The sequence below is a fragment of the Cyprinodon tularosa genome, unplaced genomic scaffold (assembly GCF_016077235.1).
Source record: "Cyprinodon tularosa strain WSP-4 unplaced genomic scaffold, ASM1607723v1 ctg881, whole genome shotgun sequence".
Classification (NCBI taxonomy): Eukaryota; Metazoa; Chordata; class Actinopteri; order Cyprinodontiformes; family Cyprinodontidae; genus Cyprinodon; species Cyprinodon tularosa.
The window spans coordinates 29,486-48,753 of NW_024039653.1; the positions used below are offsets into that span (position 1 = coordinate 29,486).

The 19,268-nt window shown below is 46.2% G+C and overlaps 1 protein-coding gene across 1 annotated transcript in view; it reads right to left on the reverse strand.

Moving 5' to 3' along the window:
- Positions 1-362: 362 nt before the first annotated feature.
- The window catches only part of jmjd1cb (jumonji domain containing 1Cb), a 50,849-nt gene continuing 31,943 nt past the window's right edge, over positions 363-19,268 (reverse strand). Inside the window, 16 exon segments of the mRNA XM_038273664.1 lie at positions 363-1,331; positions 7,374-7,505; positions 7,645-7,821; positions 7,939-8,078; positions 11,401-11,523; positions 11,629-11,759; positions 11,972-12,062; positions 12,133-12,301; positions 12,387-12,716; positions 12,793-13,007; positions 13,097-13,304; positions 14,907-15,031; positions 15,111-15,200; positions 15,332-15,484; positions 17,358-17,572; positions 17,726-17,927. Of these exon segments, the coding sequence (XP_038129592.1) occupies positions 1,239-1,331; positions 7,374-7,505; positions 7,645-7,821; positions 7,939-8,078; positions 11,401-11,523; positions 11,629-11,759; positions 11,972-12,062; positions 12,133-12,301; positions 12,387-12,716; positions 12,793-13,007; positions 13,097-13,304; positions 14,907-15,031; positions 15,111-15,200; positions 15,332-15,484; positions 17,358-17,572; positions 17,726-17,927 (2,594 nt within the window). The 3' untranslated portion in view covers positions 363-1,238.

Genomic DNA, 19,268 nt, shown 5'->3' on the forward strand with positions numbered 1-19,268 from the left:
TTATTCGATTAATAGATTAGTTGATGATATTTCAATAATTGATGTCGTTAGCAGCATCTACGCAAGGATGGGTCGACTGGCGCCCAGCCATCATTACTGATGTGGGGGAGGGGCAGCCCAGCTGTCATTCTCCACAGCGAAACCGGCCCCTGCTTCACGCCACTGACCATCTGCAGAACGTTGGAGAACAGAGCTTGGTGCTCATCAGAACCAGGATGGCGACCAGAACCGGGCCTGAGCTCTGAGATCGACCCGTTCTGGACACCCAGAGGCTGGATTTCATGAAGGGACGGGAGCTCCTGGTTTTGATGCTCCGCCTCCTCCTGCCAATGATGATGATGATGATGATGAAGAGGCTGAAGTCGAATGTCATAAATCCATTTTAATGGAAAATGTAAAACCTTTTGAACTTCGATGTACAAAGAACGTAACACTTCAAAATGTAAAATGGAAACGAGGCGTTTTATAAAAATACTTCACTTCATGTATATATGTATATATTTACACTTTATAGTTCACTTCTTAATTATTTTAACCTTTAAACCTCAAAAGTTCACAATAGTAAATCTTATCAAAAGCAAGACAATTCTTTTCTTAAATAAATTACATCTTTTTTTGTAAATGTCAAAACTTTACAGCGATTAGTTTGTTTCATAAATGCTGCAGATTTTTTACAGAATACTTTACAGTCTGAGCGACAGTTTGGCAGTTCACTTTCAGAAAATAGATTTATGGCGTGAGGACTGGAGAGCGTGTGCGTCCTCCATCACAGTAGAGATCATCAGAACGGAGAGGAACCAACATCCACTCAGCATTTCCTCCTGGTGACATCATCAGAGCGGGAACATCTCAGCACAAACGACGCGGTTATGAGGAGTTAGGAGCGGATGGGCGAGGAAAGCAGCAGCCGGCTGAAGCTGCTCGCTTTCTCCCCTCCTGGGTTTCCTGAAAGTTTCTCTCCTGATGCTGGTGATGCTGCTGAGATCTTCCTTCCCTGACCCGTGGCGCTCCGCTACCGGAGCTGCGTCCACCGCCATGCCGCCTCACGGCCGGTCCGTCCGTGCAGAAAGCAAAGAGCTCTGGTCCTGAGTTTGGCTCAGAGAAGGTCGACCCGGCCGTGTTTTTAGCGGATCCCGTTTGTCTGACGCTGCGGTCATGAGAGCGCTCTGAGCAGACCACCTTTAGCGCGTGATGAGGAGGGTGAGGATGAGCACAGCACGACGGGCGTACAATAGGTGTCATGAATTCTCCTTCTTGAGATCTTTGTCAGTGCTACTCCTCTTCAGAGAGCTCACCACCTCCTTCACACTGTGGTACAAGATGTTCTTCACCTGAAATTGGAACAGATTGAAAGTTAAACACTGAAAAATGTCAAACATCCATTTTCTAAAGTGATGAAGCTGTTTTTGACCAGTGATCAGCTTTCTTTCTGTTCCTGCCTCAGTGATGAAGATCAGAAAAGCTCCTATTAAAGGCACTCTGGCACCATCTAGTGGTCACACTGTGATCCGCGTTTCCGTAGAGAAGCTACTCTCAGATTTCTCTCTGCTAGTTTGAAGTGTTGCTGCTGGTCTGGAATGATTTGATCCAACGTTTAGGTCTAGTTAGTGTCTCTGGGTTCAATTATAAATCCTTCAATTAACCTGATTAATCAAACCAAGATAAAATCCAACAAGAGTATTATATACTCTATAGTTATGCTGCTATAGGTTTAGACTATAGCAGGACAACTTTTTTCTTTTTTTTTTTCAATGCTTTTTTGTACTATATACTCTCTTTTTATATTGTCATATTTTTTATCTTTAATGGCATCTTGGTTTAACTCTTTGTGCTCTATAGAAGCTACTGGAACCAGAATTTCCCTGAAGGACTAATCCCAAAGGATTAATAAAACTGAGTCTGTGTTCGAATTCATGGGCTGCATCTTCCAAGGACCTGGTCTACCTGGACTGAAACCTTCCAGGTCCTTGAAAATAAGGAGACCAGAAGAGTTTTAGCTGTGAATTCAAACAGGACTATCCTTTCACAGCTTTTAGCAACTGTGAGAGTTGACACACAAAGCAGGAAGAGAATAAATACCCAACTTTTCAAAACTGTTTCTTTTTAGTTAATTTTTTTTTTTTTTTTTTTTTTTTTTTTATGTTAAAGTGATAAAGGCCTATCCAGAGTGGAATAAAGGAGCCAACCAACGGGAGCATGAACAAATATAAGCAAATGATAGAAAAGGGTAGAAAGTAAGAAGTAAATCTAAACATGTATTTAAAGAAAATCTGCAAAATCTCTTATATTCAACAACAAAAAATATTTAGTTAAGCAAATGTTGTAAAATTGCAGGTAAAAAATTAAAACTCCTATCAGATTTATAGTCCCCATCCTGCAGATATATTAGAATCTGTCCTTAAATTACAGCCAAACCCATTTCCACAGTAACAGATAAAAACCTTTAGATAAACCAAACATTACCGCCACATACACTATATTGCCAAAAGTATTTGCTCACCCATCCAAATTATTGGAATCAGGTGTTCCAATCACTTCCATGGCCACAGGTGTATAAATTCAAGCACCTAGGCATGCAGACTGTTTTTACAAACATTTGTGAAAGAATGGGTCGCTCTCAGGAGCTCAGTGAATTCCAGCGTGGAACTGTGATAGGATGCCACCTGTGCAACAAATCCAGTCGTGAAATTTCCTCGCTCCTAAATATTCCACAGTCAACTGTCAGCTGTATTATAAGAAAATGGAAGTGTTTGGGAACGACAGCAACTCAGCCACGAAGTGGTAGGCCACGTAAACTGACGGAGCGGGGTCAGCGGATGCTGACGCGCATAGTGCGAAGAGGTCGCCAACTTTCTGCAGAGTCAATCACTACAGACCTCCAAACTTCATGTGGCCTTCAGATTAGCTCAAGAACAGTGCGCAGAGAGCTTCACGGAATGGGTTTCCATGGTCGAGCAGCTGCATCCAAGCCATACATCACCAAGTGCAATGCAAAGCGTCGGATGCGGTGGTGTAAAGCACGCCGCCACTGGACTCTAGAGCAGTGGAGACGCGTTCTCTGGAGTGACGAATCGCGCTTCTCCATCTGGCAATCTGATGGACGGGTCTGGGTTTGGCGGTTGCCAGGAGAACGGTACTTGTCTGACTGCATTGTGCCAAGTGTAAAGTTTGTTGGAGGGGGGATTATGGTGTGGGGTTGTTTTTCAGGAGCTGGGCTTGGCCCCTTAGTTCCAGTGAAAGGAACTCTGAATGCTTCAGCATCCCAAGACATTTTGGACAATTCCATGCTCCCAACTTTGTGGGAACAGTTTGGAGCTGGCCCCTTCCTCTTCCAACATGACTGTGCACCAGTGCACAAAGCAAGGTCCATAAAGACATGGATGACAGAGTCTGGTGTGGATGAACTTGACTGGCCTGCACAGAGTCCTGACCTCAACCCGATAGAACACCTTTGGGATGAATTAGAGCGGAGACTGAGAGCCAGGCCTTCTCGTCCAACATCAGTGTGCAACCTCACAAATGCGCTTCTGGAAGAATGGTCAAAAATTCCCATAAACACACTCCTAAACCTTGTGGACAGCCTTCCCAGAAGAGTTGAAGCTGTTCTAGCTGCAAAGGGTGGACCGACGTCATATTGAACCCTATGGATTAGGAACGGGATGTCACTTAAGCTCATATGTGAGTCAAGGCAGGTGAGCAAATACTTTTGGCAATATAGTGTATCTGACTCAATAACCATTAAAACAGCTATTTTAATTCATTTTTGAACTATTCACAGACTGGATTATATTAAACTGAACTTCCAATTTTCACCACTGTTCGGCGCCATTTCCCTTTTTCCTCTAATCACGGAGCAGCCGGCTTGGACTCACGATGAATCCTGGGAAAACCAAGGATACGGAGGATACAACGGACCCGTCATTCAAATTGGGCAGAAAGAAGGATGCATTTTAAGGCTGCATAATGAGGAGTCCTGGAATCTGACCAGACCCCGGCGCCGCGCTATGACGTAATCAGCCTTCGAATCTGGCATTCTGACGATGCAGCCCAGGAATTTGAACAGAGCCAGCGTCTACGTTTGGGGCCAGAAGGTTTTCTACTGCGGTGGAGAAATAAAGTCTCCTGGGAAACTGAGGAACATCAGAGATGAACATCAGGTCCTGAAAGGTTCTGGAACGTCGTCCAAACAGCTCAAACCAAACGCTTGCTGACCTCTGGGCTGTTGGAGCTTCATTGGTCTGAACCGCTCTGATTGGCTGCTCCAAGCCTGCACACACCCTTCACTGCACTGGTTAGTGGAAGGTTTTCGACCATCTTGGAGCCTGGTTCTGCCTCTCCAACCTCCCTCACTGGCAAACAGCAGATGAACTTTGCCCTCCATCAGTGTCTGAATGGGAAGATCCCCGTCGCCACAGATGTAATGAAGCGAGAGACATTAGCAGAGCTCCATTATCGCTGGACGGAGGTCGCCCTGCTGGGACGCACACTTTCACACACGCTGCCTCTGAGGCTCACTGTGAAACTTTCACCTCTACTGTCACATGATCATCTGCATACAGTCGTATTCAGTCAGGGTTCCAGTGAGGCCCGGTGGACAGACCAACAGAACCCTGGGAAAATAACAAGCTCTAAGTACGTCTGCTTTTCATCACACCCACATTTCTGCATCATTTAACTCTTTCCATCCGGTGAGTGGCGCCGACCGCCCACCATTGTTCTGCACAGTTTGCAAAGTCTGATCATGCTAACGCTATAAAAAGGTCCCAATTAGTATGATTGACATTAAACATTTAACTTTTCTGTCCCGAAAGCTGTTATCTCCAAAGCGCCAATTCACATCCTGTCATCTCAACTTTATAGATCCAGTTCACCAGATCATCCAGTCAGATTGATTCAAAGTTTTCTATCTAAGGAAAGCCAGTTGATTGCATCGACTCATTGACTCTTCAACAATCCCTAACACTAAGCATGCTTGTAGCGACAGTGGAGAGGAAAAACTTCATTTGAACAGGAAGAAACCTCCAGCAGAAATGTGTTTTTTTGATGACTTTTTATCATGTCATATGTTTACTGTTGGCCAACATTGAGCCACATGGTTCGCTATGCTAACAGTCTGAGCTGCTGTTTATTAGGCTAGAAAGAACCATATTTCACTAGGGGTTTAAATACTAAAATAACATAACCTCATATTCTCATTCAAATTCGATTACCAAATTATGACCATTACACAAATCCAGGCTTACACTGGTTAATACATTTGATTTGTGTGATTCTGATGTCAGCTTATTACAGAAGAAAGTATTCAATGTGAATATTTTCAATTCAGTTTATTGATATGGTGCCATTTCATAACACAATTTATCTCAAGGCACTTTACAGTTCAACCAGATCATTCATTCATTCACATCTAGGATGTGTTATCCAAGTGTTCCTTTTATTTTCTGATCAGTGGATATTAAAGCTGCTAACCAGTCTCTGACTAGTCACTAACCATTCTCTGACCAATCACTTACCAGTCCCTAACCAGTCCCTAACCAGTCCCTGACCAGTCGCTAACCAGTCCCTGAGCATTCCCTAACCAGTCGCTAACCAGTCCCTGAGCATTCCCTAACCAGTCGCTAACCACTCCCTGAGCAGTCCCTAACCAGTCGCTAACCAGTCCCTGAGCATTCCCTAACCAGTTCCTGAGCAGTCCCTGAGCATTCCCTAACCAGTCGCTAACCAGTCCCTGAGCATTCCCTAACCAGTCGCTAACCACTCCCTGAGCAGTCCCTAACCAGTCGCTAACCAGTCCCTGAGCATTCCCTAACCAGTCGCTAACCAGTCCCTGAGCATTCCCTAACCAGTCCCTGAGCAGTCCCTGAGCATTCCCTAACCAGTCGCTAACCAGTCCCTGAGCATTCCCTAACCAGTCGCTAACCAGTCCCTGAGCATTCCCTAACCAGTCGCTAACCACTCCCTGAGCAGTCCCTAACCAGTCGCTAACCAGTCCCTGAGCATTCCCTAACCAGTCGCTAACCAGTCCCTGAGCATTCCCTAACCAGTCCCTGAGCAGTCCCTGAGCATTCCATAACCAGTCGCTAACCAGTCCCTGAGCAGTCCCTAACCAGTCGCTAACCAGTCCCTGAGCATTCCCTAACCAGTCGCTAACCAGTCCCTGAGCATTCCCTAACCAGTCGCTAACCACTCCCTGAGCAGTCCCTAACCAGTCGCTAACCAGTCCCTAACCAGTTTCTGAGCAGTCCCTGAGCATTCCCTAACCAGTCGCTAACCAGTCGCTAACCAGTCCCTGAGCATTCCCTAACCAGTCGCTAACCAGTCCCTGAGCATTCCCTAACCAGTCCCTGAGCAGTCCCTGAGCATTCCCTAACCAGTCGCTAACCAGTCCCTGAGCATTTCCTAACCAGTCGCTAACCAGTCCCTGAGCATTCCCTAACCAGTCGCTAACCACTCCCTGAGCAGTCCCTAACCAGTCGCTAACCAGTCCCTGAGCATTCCCTAACCAGTCGCTAACCAGTCGCTAACCAGTCCCTGAGCATTCCCTAACCAGTCGCTAACCACTCCCTGAGCAGTCCCTAACCAGTCGCTAACCAGTCCCTGAGCATTCCCTAACCAGTCCCTGAGCAGTCCCTGAGCATTCCCTAACCAGTCGCTAACCAGTCCCTGAGCATTCCCTAACCAGTCGCTAACCACTCCCTGAGCAGTCCCTAACCAATCGCTAACCAGTCCCTGAGCATTCCCTAACCAGTCGCTAACCAGTCCCTGAGCATTCCCTAACCAGTCCCTGAGCAGTCCCTGAGCATTCCCTAACCAGTCGCTAACCACTCCCTGAGCAGTCCCTAACCAGTCGCTAACCAGTCCCTGAGCATTCCCTAACCAGTCGCTAACCAGTCCCTGAGCATTCCCTAACCAGTCGCTAACCAGTCCCTGAGCATTCCCTAACCAGTCGCTAACCACTCCCTGAGCAGTCCCTAACCAGTCGCTAACCAGTCCCTGAGCATTCCCTAACCAGTCGCTAACCAGTCGCTAACCAGTCCCTGAGCATTCCCTAACCAGTTGCTAACCACTCCCTGAGCAGTCCCTAACCAGTCGCTAACCAGCCCCTGAGCATTCCCTAACCAGTCCCTGAGCAGTCCCTGAGCATTCCCTAACCAGTCGCTAACCAGTCGCTAACCAGTCCCTGAGCATTCCCTAACCAGTCGCTAACCACTCCCTGAGCAGTCCCTAACCAGTCGCTAACCAGTCCCTGAGCATTCCCTAACCAGTCGCTAACCAGTCCCTGAGCATTCCCTAACCAGTCCCTGAGCAGTCCCTGAGCATTCCCTAACCAGTCGCTAACCAGTCCCTGACCAGTAGGCCACTGGGGCTCCTACCTGCAGCTTGTCCTCGTAGTTGACCTCGTCCTTGCTGCTCCGCAGCTCCTGGGTCAGCAGGAAGGACCTGGACACGTGCTCAGGGGACACAAAGTCGTTGATGACTTGGACACAGCTGTGGAGATTCTGAACCTAATGGAACAAGAAGAGGACAAAGATCTGACTGCTGCAGAGATGATCACACACTTTGTTTAGGTCTTTGCTGGTAGGTCTCCATGTTGGAGAAGCCTTTGTTGGTCCACAGCCTGTTTCTGAGAGGTTCCGTCCTCACCTGGTGCATGGCTCCGGCTGGGATGAGGACAGAGTCTCCCAGGAACTGGACCACAGTCCAGCCTTGAACTCCATGCTCTTCCAGCAGTCGCTGGCGCTGCTTCCTGCTGAGGTACCATCCCTGCTCTCTGATTGGGTCCTGATCCAGACACACATTCAGGCCTTGCTCCTTACAAAGCTACAACAGCAGAAAGTCAGAGGAAGGTAGAAGTTTGTCTTCAGGTATGATGAGACCACTACTGAATCCACAGACGATCCTTCTGGAGACGCCACAGACACCACATTCCTCACCAACCTTGTGCAGAAATTCTTGGACTTTGTCCATGTCTCTGCTGAGGTAGATGTGCCAAAGTGCTCCAGGTGTTTCGCTGGAGTCCTTCAGCCTCCTTCGAACGCCCTCATCTAAATCCTCCTCCTCCAGACGCTTCAGCACTCCTGCAGACAGAAAGTCACATTACCCAAACGGCTATGAGGAAAGCAGCTTGTCTCCATCATGCATCCTTCTGGTTCTGTTGTTTAATGTTTTAGAACCAGACAGAGAACCTTCTAGTTCCTCCAGTAATGGTTAGAACCAGACAGAGAACCTTCTAGATCCTCCAGTAATGGTTAGAATCAGACAGAGAACTTTCTAGGTTCTCCAATAATGGTTAGAACCAGACAGAGAACCTTCTAGTTCCTCCAATAATGGTTAGAACCAGACAGAGAACCTTCTAGTTCCTCCAGTAATGGTTAGAACCAGACAGAAAACCTTCTTGTTCCTCCAATAATGGTTAGAACCAGATAGAGAACCTTCTAGTTCCTCCAGTAATGGTTAGAACCAGACAGAGAACCTTCTAGTTCCTCCAGTAATGGTTAGAACCAGACAGAAAACCTTCTAGTTCCTCAAATAATGGTTAGAACCAGACAGAAAACCTTCTAGTTCCTCCAATAATGGTTAGAACCAGATATACAGGTGCTGGTCATAAAATTAGAATATCATGAAAAAGTAGATTGATTTCAGTAATTCCATTTAAAAAGTGAAACTTGTATATTACATACAAACTCATATATTTCAGATGTTTATTTTGTTTAATTTTGATGATTACAAATGACAACAAATGAAAATCTCAAATTCATCATATCAGAAAATTAGAATATTGTGAAAAGGTTCAAAATTGATGGCCCCTGGTGCCACACTCTAATCAGCTAATTAACTCAAACCACCTGCAAAAGCCTTTAAATGGTCTTTCAGTCTAGTTCTATAGGCTACACAATCATGGGGAACACTGCTGACTTGACAGTTGTCCAAAAGACGACCATCGACACCTTGCACAAGGAGGGCAAGACACAAAAGGTCATCGCTAAAGAGGCTGGCTGTTCACAGAGCTCAGTGTCCAAGCACATTAATAGAGAGGCGAAGGGAAGGAAAAGATGTGGTCGAAAAAAGTGTACAAGGAAGAGAGATAACCGCACCCTGGAGAGGATTGTGAAACAAAACCCATTCAAAAATGTGGGGGAGATTCACAAAGAGTGGACTGCAGCTGGAGTGAGTGCTTCAAGAACCACCACACACAGACGTATGAAAGACATGGGTTTCTGCTGTCGCATTCCTTGTGTCAAGCCACTCTTGAACCACAGACAGCGTCAGAAGCGTCTTGCCTGGGCTAAAGAGAAACAGGACTGGACTGCTGGTGAGTGGTCCAAAGTCATGTTCTCTGATGAAAGTAAATTTTGCATTTCCTTTGGAAATCAAGGTCCCAGAGTCTGGAGGAAAAGAAGAGAGGCACTTCATCCACGTTGCTTGAAGTCCAGTGTAAAGTTTCCACAGTCAGTGATGGTTTGGGGTGCCATGTCATCTGCTGGTGTTGGTCCATTGTGTTTTCTGAGGTCCAGGGTCAACGCAGCCACATACCAGGAAGTTTTAGAGCACTTCATGCTTCCTGCAGCTGACCAACTTTTTGGAGATGCAGATTTCATTTTCCAACAGGACTTGGCACCTGCACACAGTGCCAAAGCTACCAGTACCTGGTTGAAGGACCATGGTATCCCTGTTCTTAATTGGCCAGCAAACTCTCCTGACCTTAACCCCATAGAAAATGTATGGGGTATTGTGAAGAAGAAGATGCAATACACCAGACCCAACAATTCAGAAGAGCTAAAAGCCACTATTAGAGCAACCTGGGCTATCATAACACCTGAGCAGTGCCACAGACTGATCGACTCCATGCCACGCCGCATTGCTGCAGTAATACAGGCCAAAGGAGGCCCAACTAAATACTGAGTGCTGTACATGCTCATACTTTTCATGTTCATACTTTTCAGTTGGCCAACATTTCTATAAATCCTTTATTTTTATTGGTCTTCAGTAATATTCTAATTTTCTGATATGATGAATTTGAGATTTTCATTTGTTGTCATTTGTAATCATCAAAATTAAACAAAATAAACATCTGAAATATATGAGTTTGTATGTAATGTATGAATATAATATACAAGTTTCACTTTTTAAATGGAATTACTGAAATCAATCTACTTTTTCATGATATTCTAATTTTATGACCAGCACCTGTAGAACCTTCTAGTTCCTCCAGTAATGGTTAGAACCAGACAGAGAACCTTCTAGTTCCTCCAGTAATGGTTAGAACCAGACAGAAAACCTTCTAGTTCCTCCAGTAATGTTCTAGAACCAGACAGAGAACCTTCTAGATCCTCCAATAATGGTTAGAACCAGACAGAGAACCTTCTAGTTCCTCCAGTAATGGTTAGAACCAGACAGAGAACCTTCTAGATCCTCCAATAATGGTTAGAACCAGACAGAAAACCTTCTAGTTCCTCCAGTAATGTTCTAGAACCAGACAGAGAACCTTCTAGATCCTCCAATAATGGTTAGAACCAGACAGAGAACCTTCTAGTTCCTCCAGTAATGGTTAGAACCAGACAGAGAACCTTCTAGATCCTCCAATAATGGTTAGAACCAGACAGAAAACCTTCTAGTTCCTCCAGTAATGGTTAGAACCAGACAGAAACCCTTCTAGTTCCTCCAATAATGGTTAGAACCAGACAGAGAACCTTCTAGTTCCTCCAGTAATGGTTAGAACCAGACAGAGAACCTTCTAGATCCTCCAATAATGGTTAGAACCAGACAGAGAACCTTCTAGTTCCTCCAGTAATGGTTAGAACCAGACAGAAAACCTTCTAGATCCTCCAATAATGGTTAGAACCAGACAGAAAACCTTCTAGTTCCTCCAGTAATGGTTAGAACCAGACAGAGAACCTTCTAGTTCCTCTGGTAATGGTTAGAACCAGACAGAGAACCTTCTAGTTCCTCCAATAATGGTTAGAACCAGACAGAAAACCTTCTAGTTCCTCCAGTAATGGTTAGAACCAGACAGAAAACCTTCTAGTTCCTCCAGTAATGGTTAGAACCCGACATCAATCCTCAATCTATGCATGGTGTCTATTCTACTAATGATGATGAAATAACTGCAGCCTGTGATGTCAGCAGTCTACTGGGACCGTGTCCATGTTTTCTGGAACTGCCCATCATTATATAGAGATGTTTACGACTTGGTCAGAAGTACGAGGTGAGAGACTTGAACCCAAAGCTATATCTACTGTGGATCAGAGAAATGAACCAGAATCCAGCTCTTTGGTTCAAACTAATCACGTCAGAATAAAAAGACCTATTTCCTGGTTCTCTTAAAAACTTTTCCTTCTTCAACGTTTAATCGAGCCACTCCTCTCTCAGAATAAACAATCCAGGAGCAGGAAGGTTTACCGGTTTTGGAAAGGACTCCGTTTCCTTTAGCTACGCCGACGTAAACCAGGACCGACACCACATCGGACACTTCAACATGGAGGTTGGCCGTCCCAAAGTCCTGGTCCTGGGATGCAGCTACGCCTGAAGGGACACAAAACCTGCATCACAGCACTGAAGGCAGAGGGAGGAACATCCCTGAGGAACGCCTGACCAAGAGCTGCAGCTCTCAGCAGCTTCTCCTCTCACCGTATGCACAGCAGAGTCTGGGCCCCAGGTCAGGCCGGACGAAGAAGGACGGCAGGTGAGACGCCAGGTTCAGGCTCCCCTCTGGATCAGAGTATTCTGGCAGAGGAAGGTTCTTCATCAAGTCGTCGTACCTGAAACAAAAACAAACGTAGAAAAGATTTCCATCAAGGCGGAGGAATAAAAGGCCTGATCAGACCTTTAAGATAACTCCACAGGCTGATGACCTGAACAACAATTTATCAAGACAAACATTTAAATTGGATTATAATTTAAAGCTGAGACCAAAGGAAACAGAAACCAAGGAAGTTGGTCCTAAATGAGCCTAAAGAGGTGAGACGTTTACCTGGAGGGCATCAGAGCCATGAACTCCTCCCCAGACGGCCAGTCCTTCAGTCTGTAGACCATGGGTTCGCCGTCTTTGGACTTTGGCCGCTCTAAACGAGGAAACAGACTTCAGTTTAATCCAACAACAACCAGGGGGAGATCTGATGGAGCCAAACTTACTGGTTATGTCCTCAAATCCATCCCAGAACTCCTTTATTCCAGAGTTGGACACCACCTGGTCCTTGCAGTTGAGCAGGTCTCCCTGGTGGTCTTCAAACTCCTGGTTGAAGGAGTCTGCCTTCCACAGATTGGCGTTGAGCCTCTTATGGATCCCGGACACAAGAACAGGCTAGAAGTAGACAGGAGACGCCACGCCATGAGAGGTCTGCAGGCCCTGCTGAGGGCGGAGCTCCGACGCTCCGTCCTACACCTACCTGGCCTTGTTTCCAGCATTCCCTGAACAGCTTCCAGTTGTTCTGATTGCGGTGATCTTTGAGCCACAGCAGCCGCCTGTTGTCCAGCCAGAGGTGGGGGATGTCTGGGTACTGATGGGTCAGGTCCTCAGGTATGGCTGCGGGCGGAGCGGCCGGCCTCTTCCTCAGCGCCTTGTTCTCCTCCTGAGCGGGGGCTTGGCTGCCGTTGCTGCTGGGCGTCACTGACAGCTTGGCGGTGATGCTCTGGCGGGTGGCTGGGATTTTATTCTCCACCACTGAGGCTATGATGTCATCCAGGATGTTGGGCATGGAGCGGCCATCCTTCCCAGGCTGCAGGGGAAGATAAGCATGAAACGGACCTGCTGGAAGTCTAAAGCTTTAGCGGGGGGATGAAGGCTCTGCATACCTGTGCAGCGGTGGAGTAAACGGGAGCAAAGGCGATTCCAGCATCAGTAGATCCAAGCTTGAGCTTCCCTGCTGTGGTGGTGAGCAGGTCTCTGAGCGTGGAGCCCTGCTCGCTGCTGTTAGCCACCAGCGCCGGCGTTTTACATGCCTGCACTGCTTCCTCCCCATCCTTCTCCTCCTTCCCAGACTTGCCCGGCAGCACAGACTGCTTGTTTTCTGTTAGCAAAGAGGAGGCGGGAACAGCAGGAGGTGAACGACATGAAACCGAACCGACTCTCAAACATTTTCTCCTTCTTCTTTCTCACCTTTCTTCTCCTCCCTGGATTTCTGCTCTGCGAGGTCGGCCAGGAAGTGCAGAGGTGACTGAGACGCAGGCGGCGTGGCGGGGGTGCCGGCCTCGTCGCTCCTCGGGCTGCTCCCGTTGAATTCGGCCTTGGTTCCTCCGTCCATGGAGTCGGGCTCCGCTTTCACCAGAGACAGCTTGTTACTGTGGTTTAGAACGTTCTGCAGAACCTAGAGGAGGTAAACAGGAAGTAGATTTTGGTTTTCCTCACTGCACTGAAAATCTGCTGATTTATTCATCAACTGTTTGACACAGAGAGGAAACCATCGTCATAAAGAAACGTTTGGATTACAGGCCAGCAGAACTAAAACGGGTCACTGTCTCAGTGGGTAGCACTGCCGCCTTGAAGTTAGAAGGTTCCGGGTTTGATTCCCCGCCCAGGGTCTTTCTGCATGGAGTTTGCATGTTCTCCCTGAGCATGTGTGGGTTCTCTCCGGGTACTCCGGCTTCCTCCCACAGTCCAAAAACATGACTGTTAGGTTCATTGGCTTCTCTAAATTCTCCTTAGGTGTGAGTGTGTGTGAATGGTTGTTTGTCTCTGTGTTGCCCTGCGATGGACTGGAGACCTGTCCAGGGGGGGACCCCACCTCTCACCCAGAGACAGCTGGAGATAGTGGAGGACCACGCCTATTCAGCCAAGCCAAAAATCCCCTTTAACAACCGACCTTTCAGAGACATAGACAGGTATGGGGCATTGCAGGCTAACAACGAAGCCAAACGATCCGTTTGTCCATTTCAATTTGCATGTTTTCTAAACCAAAACAAGGCTTTGTTGGGCTACTGTACAAAACATGGAACTCAACGCTATTTCTAACATTTTGAATTGAAAAAGCTTCCTGGATGGAAGAGAAACGTCTTCAAACTTGGAAACAAAGTCCAGTGGATTGTTTTTATTTTTTTTTTGCAATGACCATGACCTGGATGACTGAGAACCTTCACCAGCATACAGAGTACAGGAGATGGGTACCAGCACCCCTCACTACCCCAGCTGAGATGAGACGGGACAGAAAATGGATGGATGGATCTAAAACATCTGCATCCTGAGGAAGAATCCTTTCAACAATTACTAATCTTCATCTACGGTCTGTGATGATTTAATTCTGTTTAGGTCCACTAGGTGGCGTTCATGACTTTATGTGAAAGCGTGATAGAGAGTCTGTGTGACACACCTGTGTGAAACCTGGCTGATGAGACCCATGAAAAAGGATCTTAATTAAAAGTGTCTGAGCGACGTAAGACGCCTGGTCATTATTAAACAGGAATAAAATCTGAGTTAGTCTGAGTTAAACTTGCTAACTAAGGCATAACTGTACGATTTTCGCCCTTTTTTGGGCCGATTCTCCAGCCGTGCAAGAATATGTTGGATCAGGCCAAGTTTCAGCCTGATGGTGCGTGGTGTAGTGTATAGGGGGTAACGAGGGGCAATCAGCCACTAACAACCCCATCAGGAATAAGAAGGTCGGGAGAAAATCAAACATGTTTGAAATTCAGTTTTCCCTCCTGACATGTTGGTGCGTAAATCCTGCTGCTGAGCTACAAGCTGATTGACCAGAAACTAGCTAACTGTGCATGTGCAAACAAGGGAGTTCTTAATCTCTTCTTCTTCCAGATTGGCGAGTCCGACCAGCGCCATCTCTCAGTGCCGAGTCTGACGTTTTGGACGTGATGGTGAGCTGTTTTATCGTACAGTTGGAGGCCTTATGTAGCCCAAACATTCAGCTAAATGTTTTCCCAACGCTACGGAGCTGAGGAAGTGGGCCGGACCGCAGTACCTGTGAGACTCCGTTGGTTGCCGGCAGTTTGGTCAGAAGGTTCTGTTTGCTGGAGCACGGGCAGTGGAAGGAGACGCCGCTCTTGTCTCTCAGGGCGTGCATGGACGTCACCAACTCTGTCAGCACTGCAGGAACCAGAGCAGAATTAAAGAGACTCTCAGGGAACATGCTGGATCAGAAGCGGTCTGCCTGCCTGGACCGTACCTTTCCCAGGGATGATCTGAGTGGGCATGAGGTGCTTATGGTCATGGGGTTGGCCTTTCACACACTTCAACCAGCCGTACAGCTCCTTGTCTGAAGGCAGAGGGAGGAGAAGCAGCGTTAGCGGGTCTGACAGCTGGAACGGCACTGAGCCAGCGGCCCGGAAACGTTGGGAGGAAAGTTTTCCTCAGCTGAACCAGCTGTGCGACCAGTAAGCAGCCAACCTTTGCAGCTGCGCCGCTCCTTGGCTTTGTAGCAGTCCAGGCAGACCACGAAGCCGCACTTCTGGCAGACCCAGTGGATGTTGAAGAGCGTCGCTTCACAAGCGTCACACATTTCTCTGACCCCTCGCACCGCCCGCTTCCACGCTGGTTTGGCTGAAATTCATTGGGGGAAAAAAATCAGAAAATGAAGAAAACAGATTTTTCAGATACATGAACAAACAAAGAGCTAAATCATTTCTTAGAGGAATGTAGATCTTCAGTTGATCAACAACAGATCCAGGTTAACCATCCTTCCCTTAGACGTGGATCCGGTGTAAACGGTTTCTAACAGAACCCTGTTTAGACACGGGCCGTAAAAATCCTCTCATTCTGTTTGCTCCGTCCTCTTATGTCACCAAGCATAAAAATCATTATTATACAGATTATTGTTATTATTACTGACAGCAGAAACCAAAACATACGAATAATATCATCATCATTATTATCAGCAGCAACCAGCGCTGGGCGATATATCGAATAAACTCGATCTATCTCCAGTTTCCTCACGCACAATAGTTAAAATGACTCCACCCTACAAATGGAGCCGTGTCCCTGAAACACACCGTGGCGTGTGGAGCCTTCAGTAGGAGGAGCTTCCAACTGTCTGCAGACGTCTGCTTTCCTCTGAACCGTTTCTATTCAAGCTCTGACGCCAAACGCCGAGCTCTGATGTCAGACTTCTTACTGCTAACTAGGGGTGGGCCATATATCGAATAAACTCGACATATCTCATGTTTCCTCCCACACAACAGGTAAAATGACTCCATCGCAACCATCAAGTACAAGCATGGCGACATTAAGCCGCCTGCATCCATTTCACTGAGTTTTATTTTTCCCACACCCTTTAAATGCATCATAAACCCCTCCTCCAAACAGGATTATTTTCACGCCCACTAGAGCAACCTGCAAACTAAACATGGCGACAGCAGGTGATTCAGCTGAGCGATAAACGCAGCGGTTTGGATTTCACGCCGAGGACGTCCAACAAAAGGCGCTAATTTTTAAGACGTGCCGCAAAAACCATGGCTGCAAACGGAAGCAGTACAGATTTATTCCACCATCCAGTGTAAACTCTGCATGTCAGCGTCTCCCCGCCCACCAATTAAAACGTTCAATCAATCAGCTGTGAAGCCGATGGCGTCGTTTGAAAAGGCGATCCCGTATGAGAGAAACAGGAAGAGATGGAGGGAAATCACAGACGTCATTTATTACTTTATTGAAATGTTTTTTAGATGCTCTAAAAGCTGTGATGGGATCAAAGGTTTTACAGACGTTTTCTAACATTTCTAATTTCATTCTGCATTTTTATTTTTAGATTATGCACAAATGAGCCCTTTTTATTTTGCATTTTATTTATTATTGTGTGTTTTTGCTTTGCTTCCTGTTTGGTTGCTGGGATCTTATTAAAGGTCTAATTCTGACACCCAAAGACATCATGGGGCAGAAAAGCTTTCAGCTGGTTAAAATTAAATTAAAATTTAAAAACAAAAGGTTTGAGTAAATCAGTGCAGTTTTCAGCACTTTTGTTTTTAAAAGTAATTTAAACATATGGTGATATATATCGTTTATTGCGATTATAGCCCAAATACATTGTGATGTTAGATTGTCTTCATATCGCCCCGCCCTAGGAACAACAGCAACATAATAGTCAAGTTAATTATTCCCTTTAATAATGGCAAAAAACAATAGAATTTCTATTATAATAACCATTACCATCATTATTTGTCATATCAAGTGAAACATAATATTCTTTAATAATTATATCAATGATCAACATTATTATGAAGTTTCTGTTAATAATAAAAGATTAAAAACTGATCAGAGGTTTTCTGCTTCTTTCTTTTGATCATCAGTGTCTCTACAGCAGAGGATATGACCTCTAGTGGCCAAGCAGAGGTACTGCAGGGTTGGATGGTTTTGCTGGATTAAAATGGAAACCAGTAATCCATCATTCTCCCCCCTCCCCCGTCAGTCTGAACCGTCTCACCGTCCTTCTTGATCCAGCTGGCTGCGGCGTTCTCAGTCGTCACCATCTGACAGAACTTGTCTCCAGTGAAACTGAGGATGTACCTCGCCGTGGCCTGGTCCAGCCGGCTCTCCTCCATGGACCCAGGGACCCATAAGGCCAGAGCCTCGTCATCAAACTGCTCTGGAGCGGAGAAGCCATCCATTCGAATGACTCCGTTTTTGCTGTAGGAGAGCCTGGAATAAAAAGAGGTTGATGAAGGAAGAGGGACAGGAAGCCACGGACGAGCTCCATGGACCGCCGTTACAGTGATGGAGCCATTTGAAGGTCATCAACATGGTGGAAGCTATCAGAATGATTCTGGACTGGGGAGAAAAAAGGTAATTTACCGTCTGAAATAGTAGAATCGACAGAAGACGGGGGAATGTGCTGGCTCCGCCCCCTTCTTACTGCGGACCACCCGGCACTCCCGGCACTTCTGGAGGTTCGGTCCAATTTCTGAGCACGAGTCGTCCTGCAGGAAGGACTCTCCTGTCTGCTTGAGCTTCTTGACCTTCCTCCAGTCCTTCAGCACGGAGCGAGGGATGCCATCTGAGGACAGGAGCAGCCAACCGGATCAGAACCAGAGACACAGCAGCGGGCAGATTAAGCCCCACTCAATCAGACTATGAAGGGAACTCATTTTCACATGCATCACATCAAATTATTTTCTGTTTTCAGATCCAGTTTAGAGAGTTATATCACATACCCATTTACAAAACAACTTCTTTGCAACAATATTGGAACAAAATTCACTCCATATGAATCTGGGGAAACTTCTTGGGGTTTAAAGAAAAGATGTTTTATATAAAAACATATTCTATAAAGCACCAGGAGGGCAGGAAGCGTTAGACCCAGCAGAGCATTGGCTGACCTTCACCCCGACCATCACGTTCCTCCGCAGCGCCTCCTTTATGGAGTTGGGGTGAATTTAAAGACTCAAACATCTTGTTAGCAGATGCTACCCTACAGAGACCCCGATGGAGCGCTCCAGAAACGCCGCAGGTCTGAACCGGTTCTGTTGACGACCAGGAAGGCTGTGTCGTAACTCTAGGGCAGTGATTTTCAACCAGTGTGTTGTGATAGATGGTCAGGTGTGCTGCAGGAAATGATCTAATATCATCTAATTAACCATTTGCCGGGTGTCTGTGATGTCATTAAGTGTGGCAAATGATGTAATACTCTTCTATTTCAGTGGGGGGCAGCAGAGGGACATAAACGCCTGTAAAGACAACAGAGTGACACAGGGTTTATAGAGGAATGAGAGACACTAAATGCTTTTTAATGCTCTTAGAAATAATCTTTTTTTTTCCAACTTTGCTTTTATTAAACTTTTTCTTGCAGAGCAGAAACCACTGGAGCCGCGGCAAATTCAGGCCTAACATAATAAACAACATACACAGAACAAAGAAGTAAATTAAACAAATAAACAAAAGAGGAAAAACAAAACAACAACAAAACAAAGCTCAAATGGAATGATACCAGTCACATTTTGTTTCCACTGGTTTGTCAGTGATCCTCAAGGCCAAGATACATTTCGGTGCGCAGAGCAGCAGAATGTGTAAAAGGTCTCTTTCACGAAAACCAACTGGCAGGTCATCCTCAAGTCCTAATATGCAAGTCCTTACACTCGGATGTAGATGACACTTGAAAATCAGACTTAACTGTCGAATAATTATACTCCAAATCTGTTGGATATGAGATCAGCTCCATAAACGATGAATAAATGAACCTGTATCAGAATGACATTTATTACAGAGCTCTAATACATTTGGATTAAATGTGTGTCTGTCTACAGGAGTGATAAAAAGCCTGTGCTAAATCAGGACCCTAGAGGGCTGTCCTCACAGAGCATCCCAGTTCTCAAACTTTACTGTACCTAAGTCAGATTCC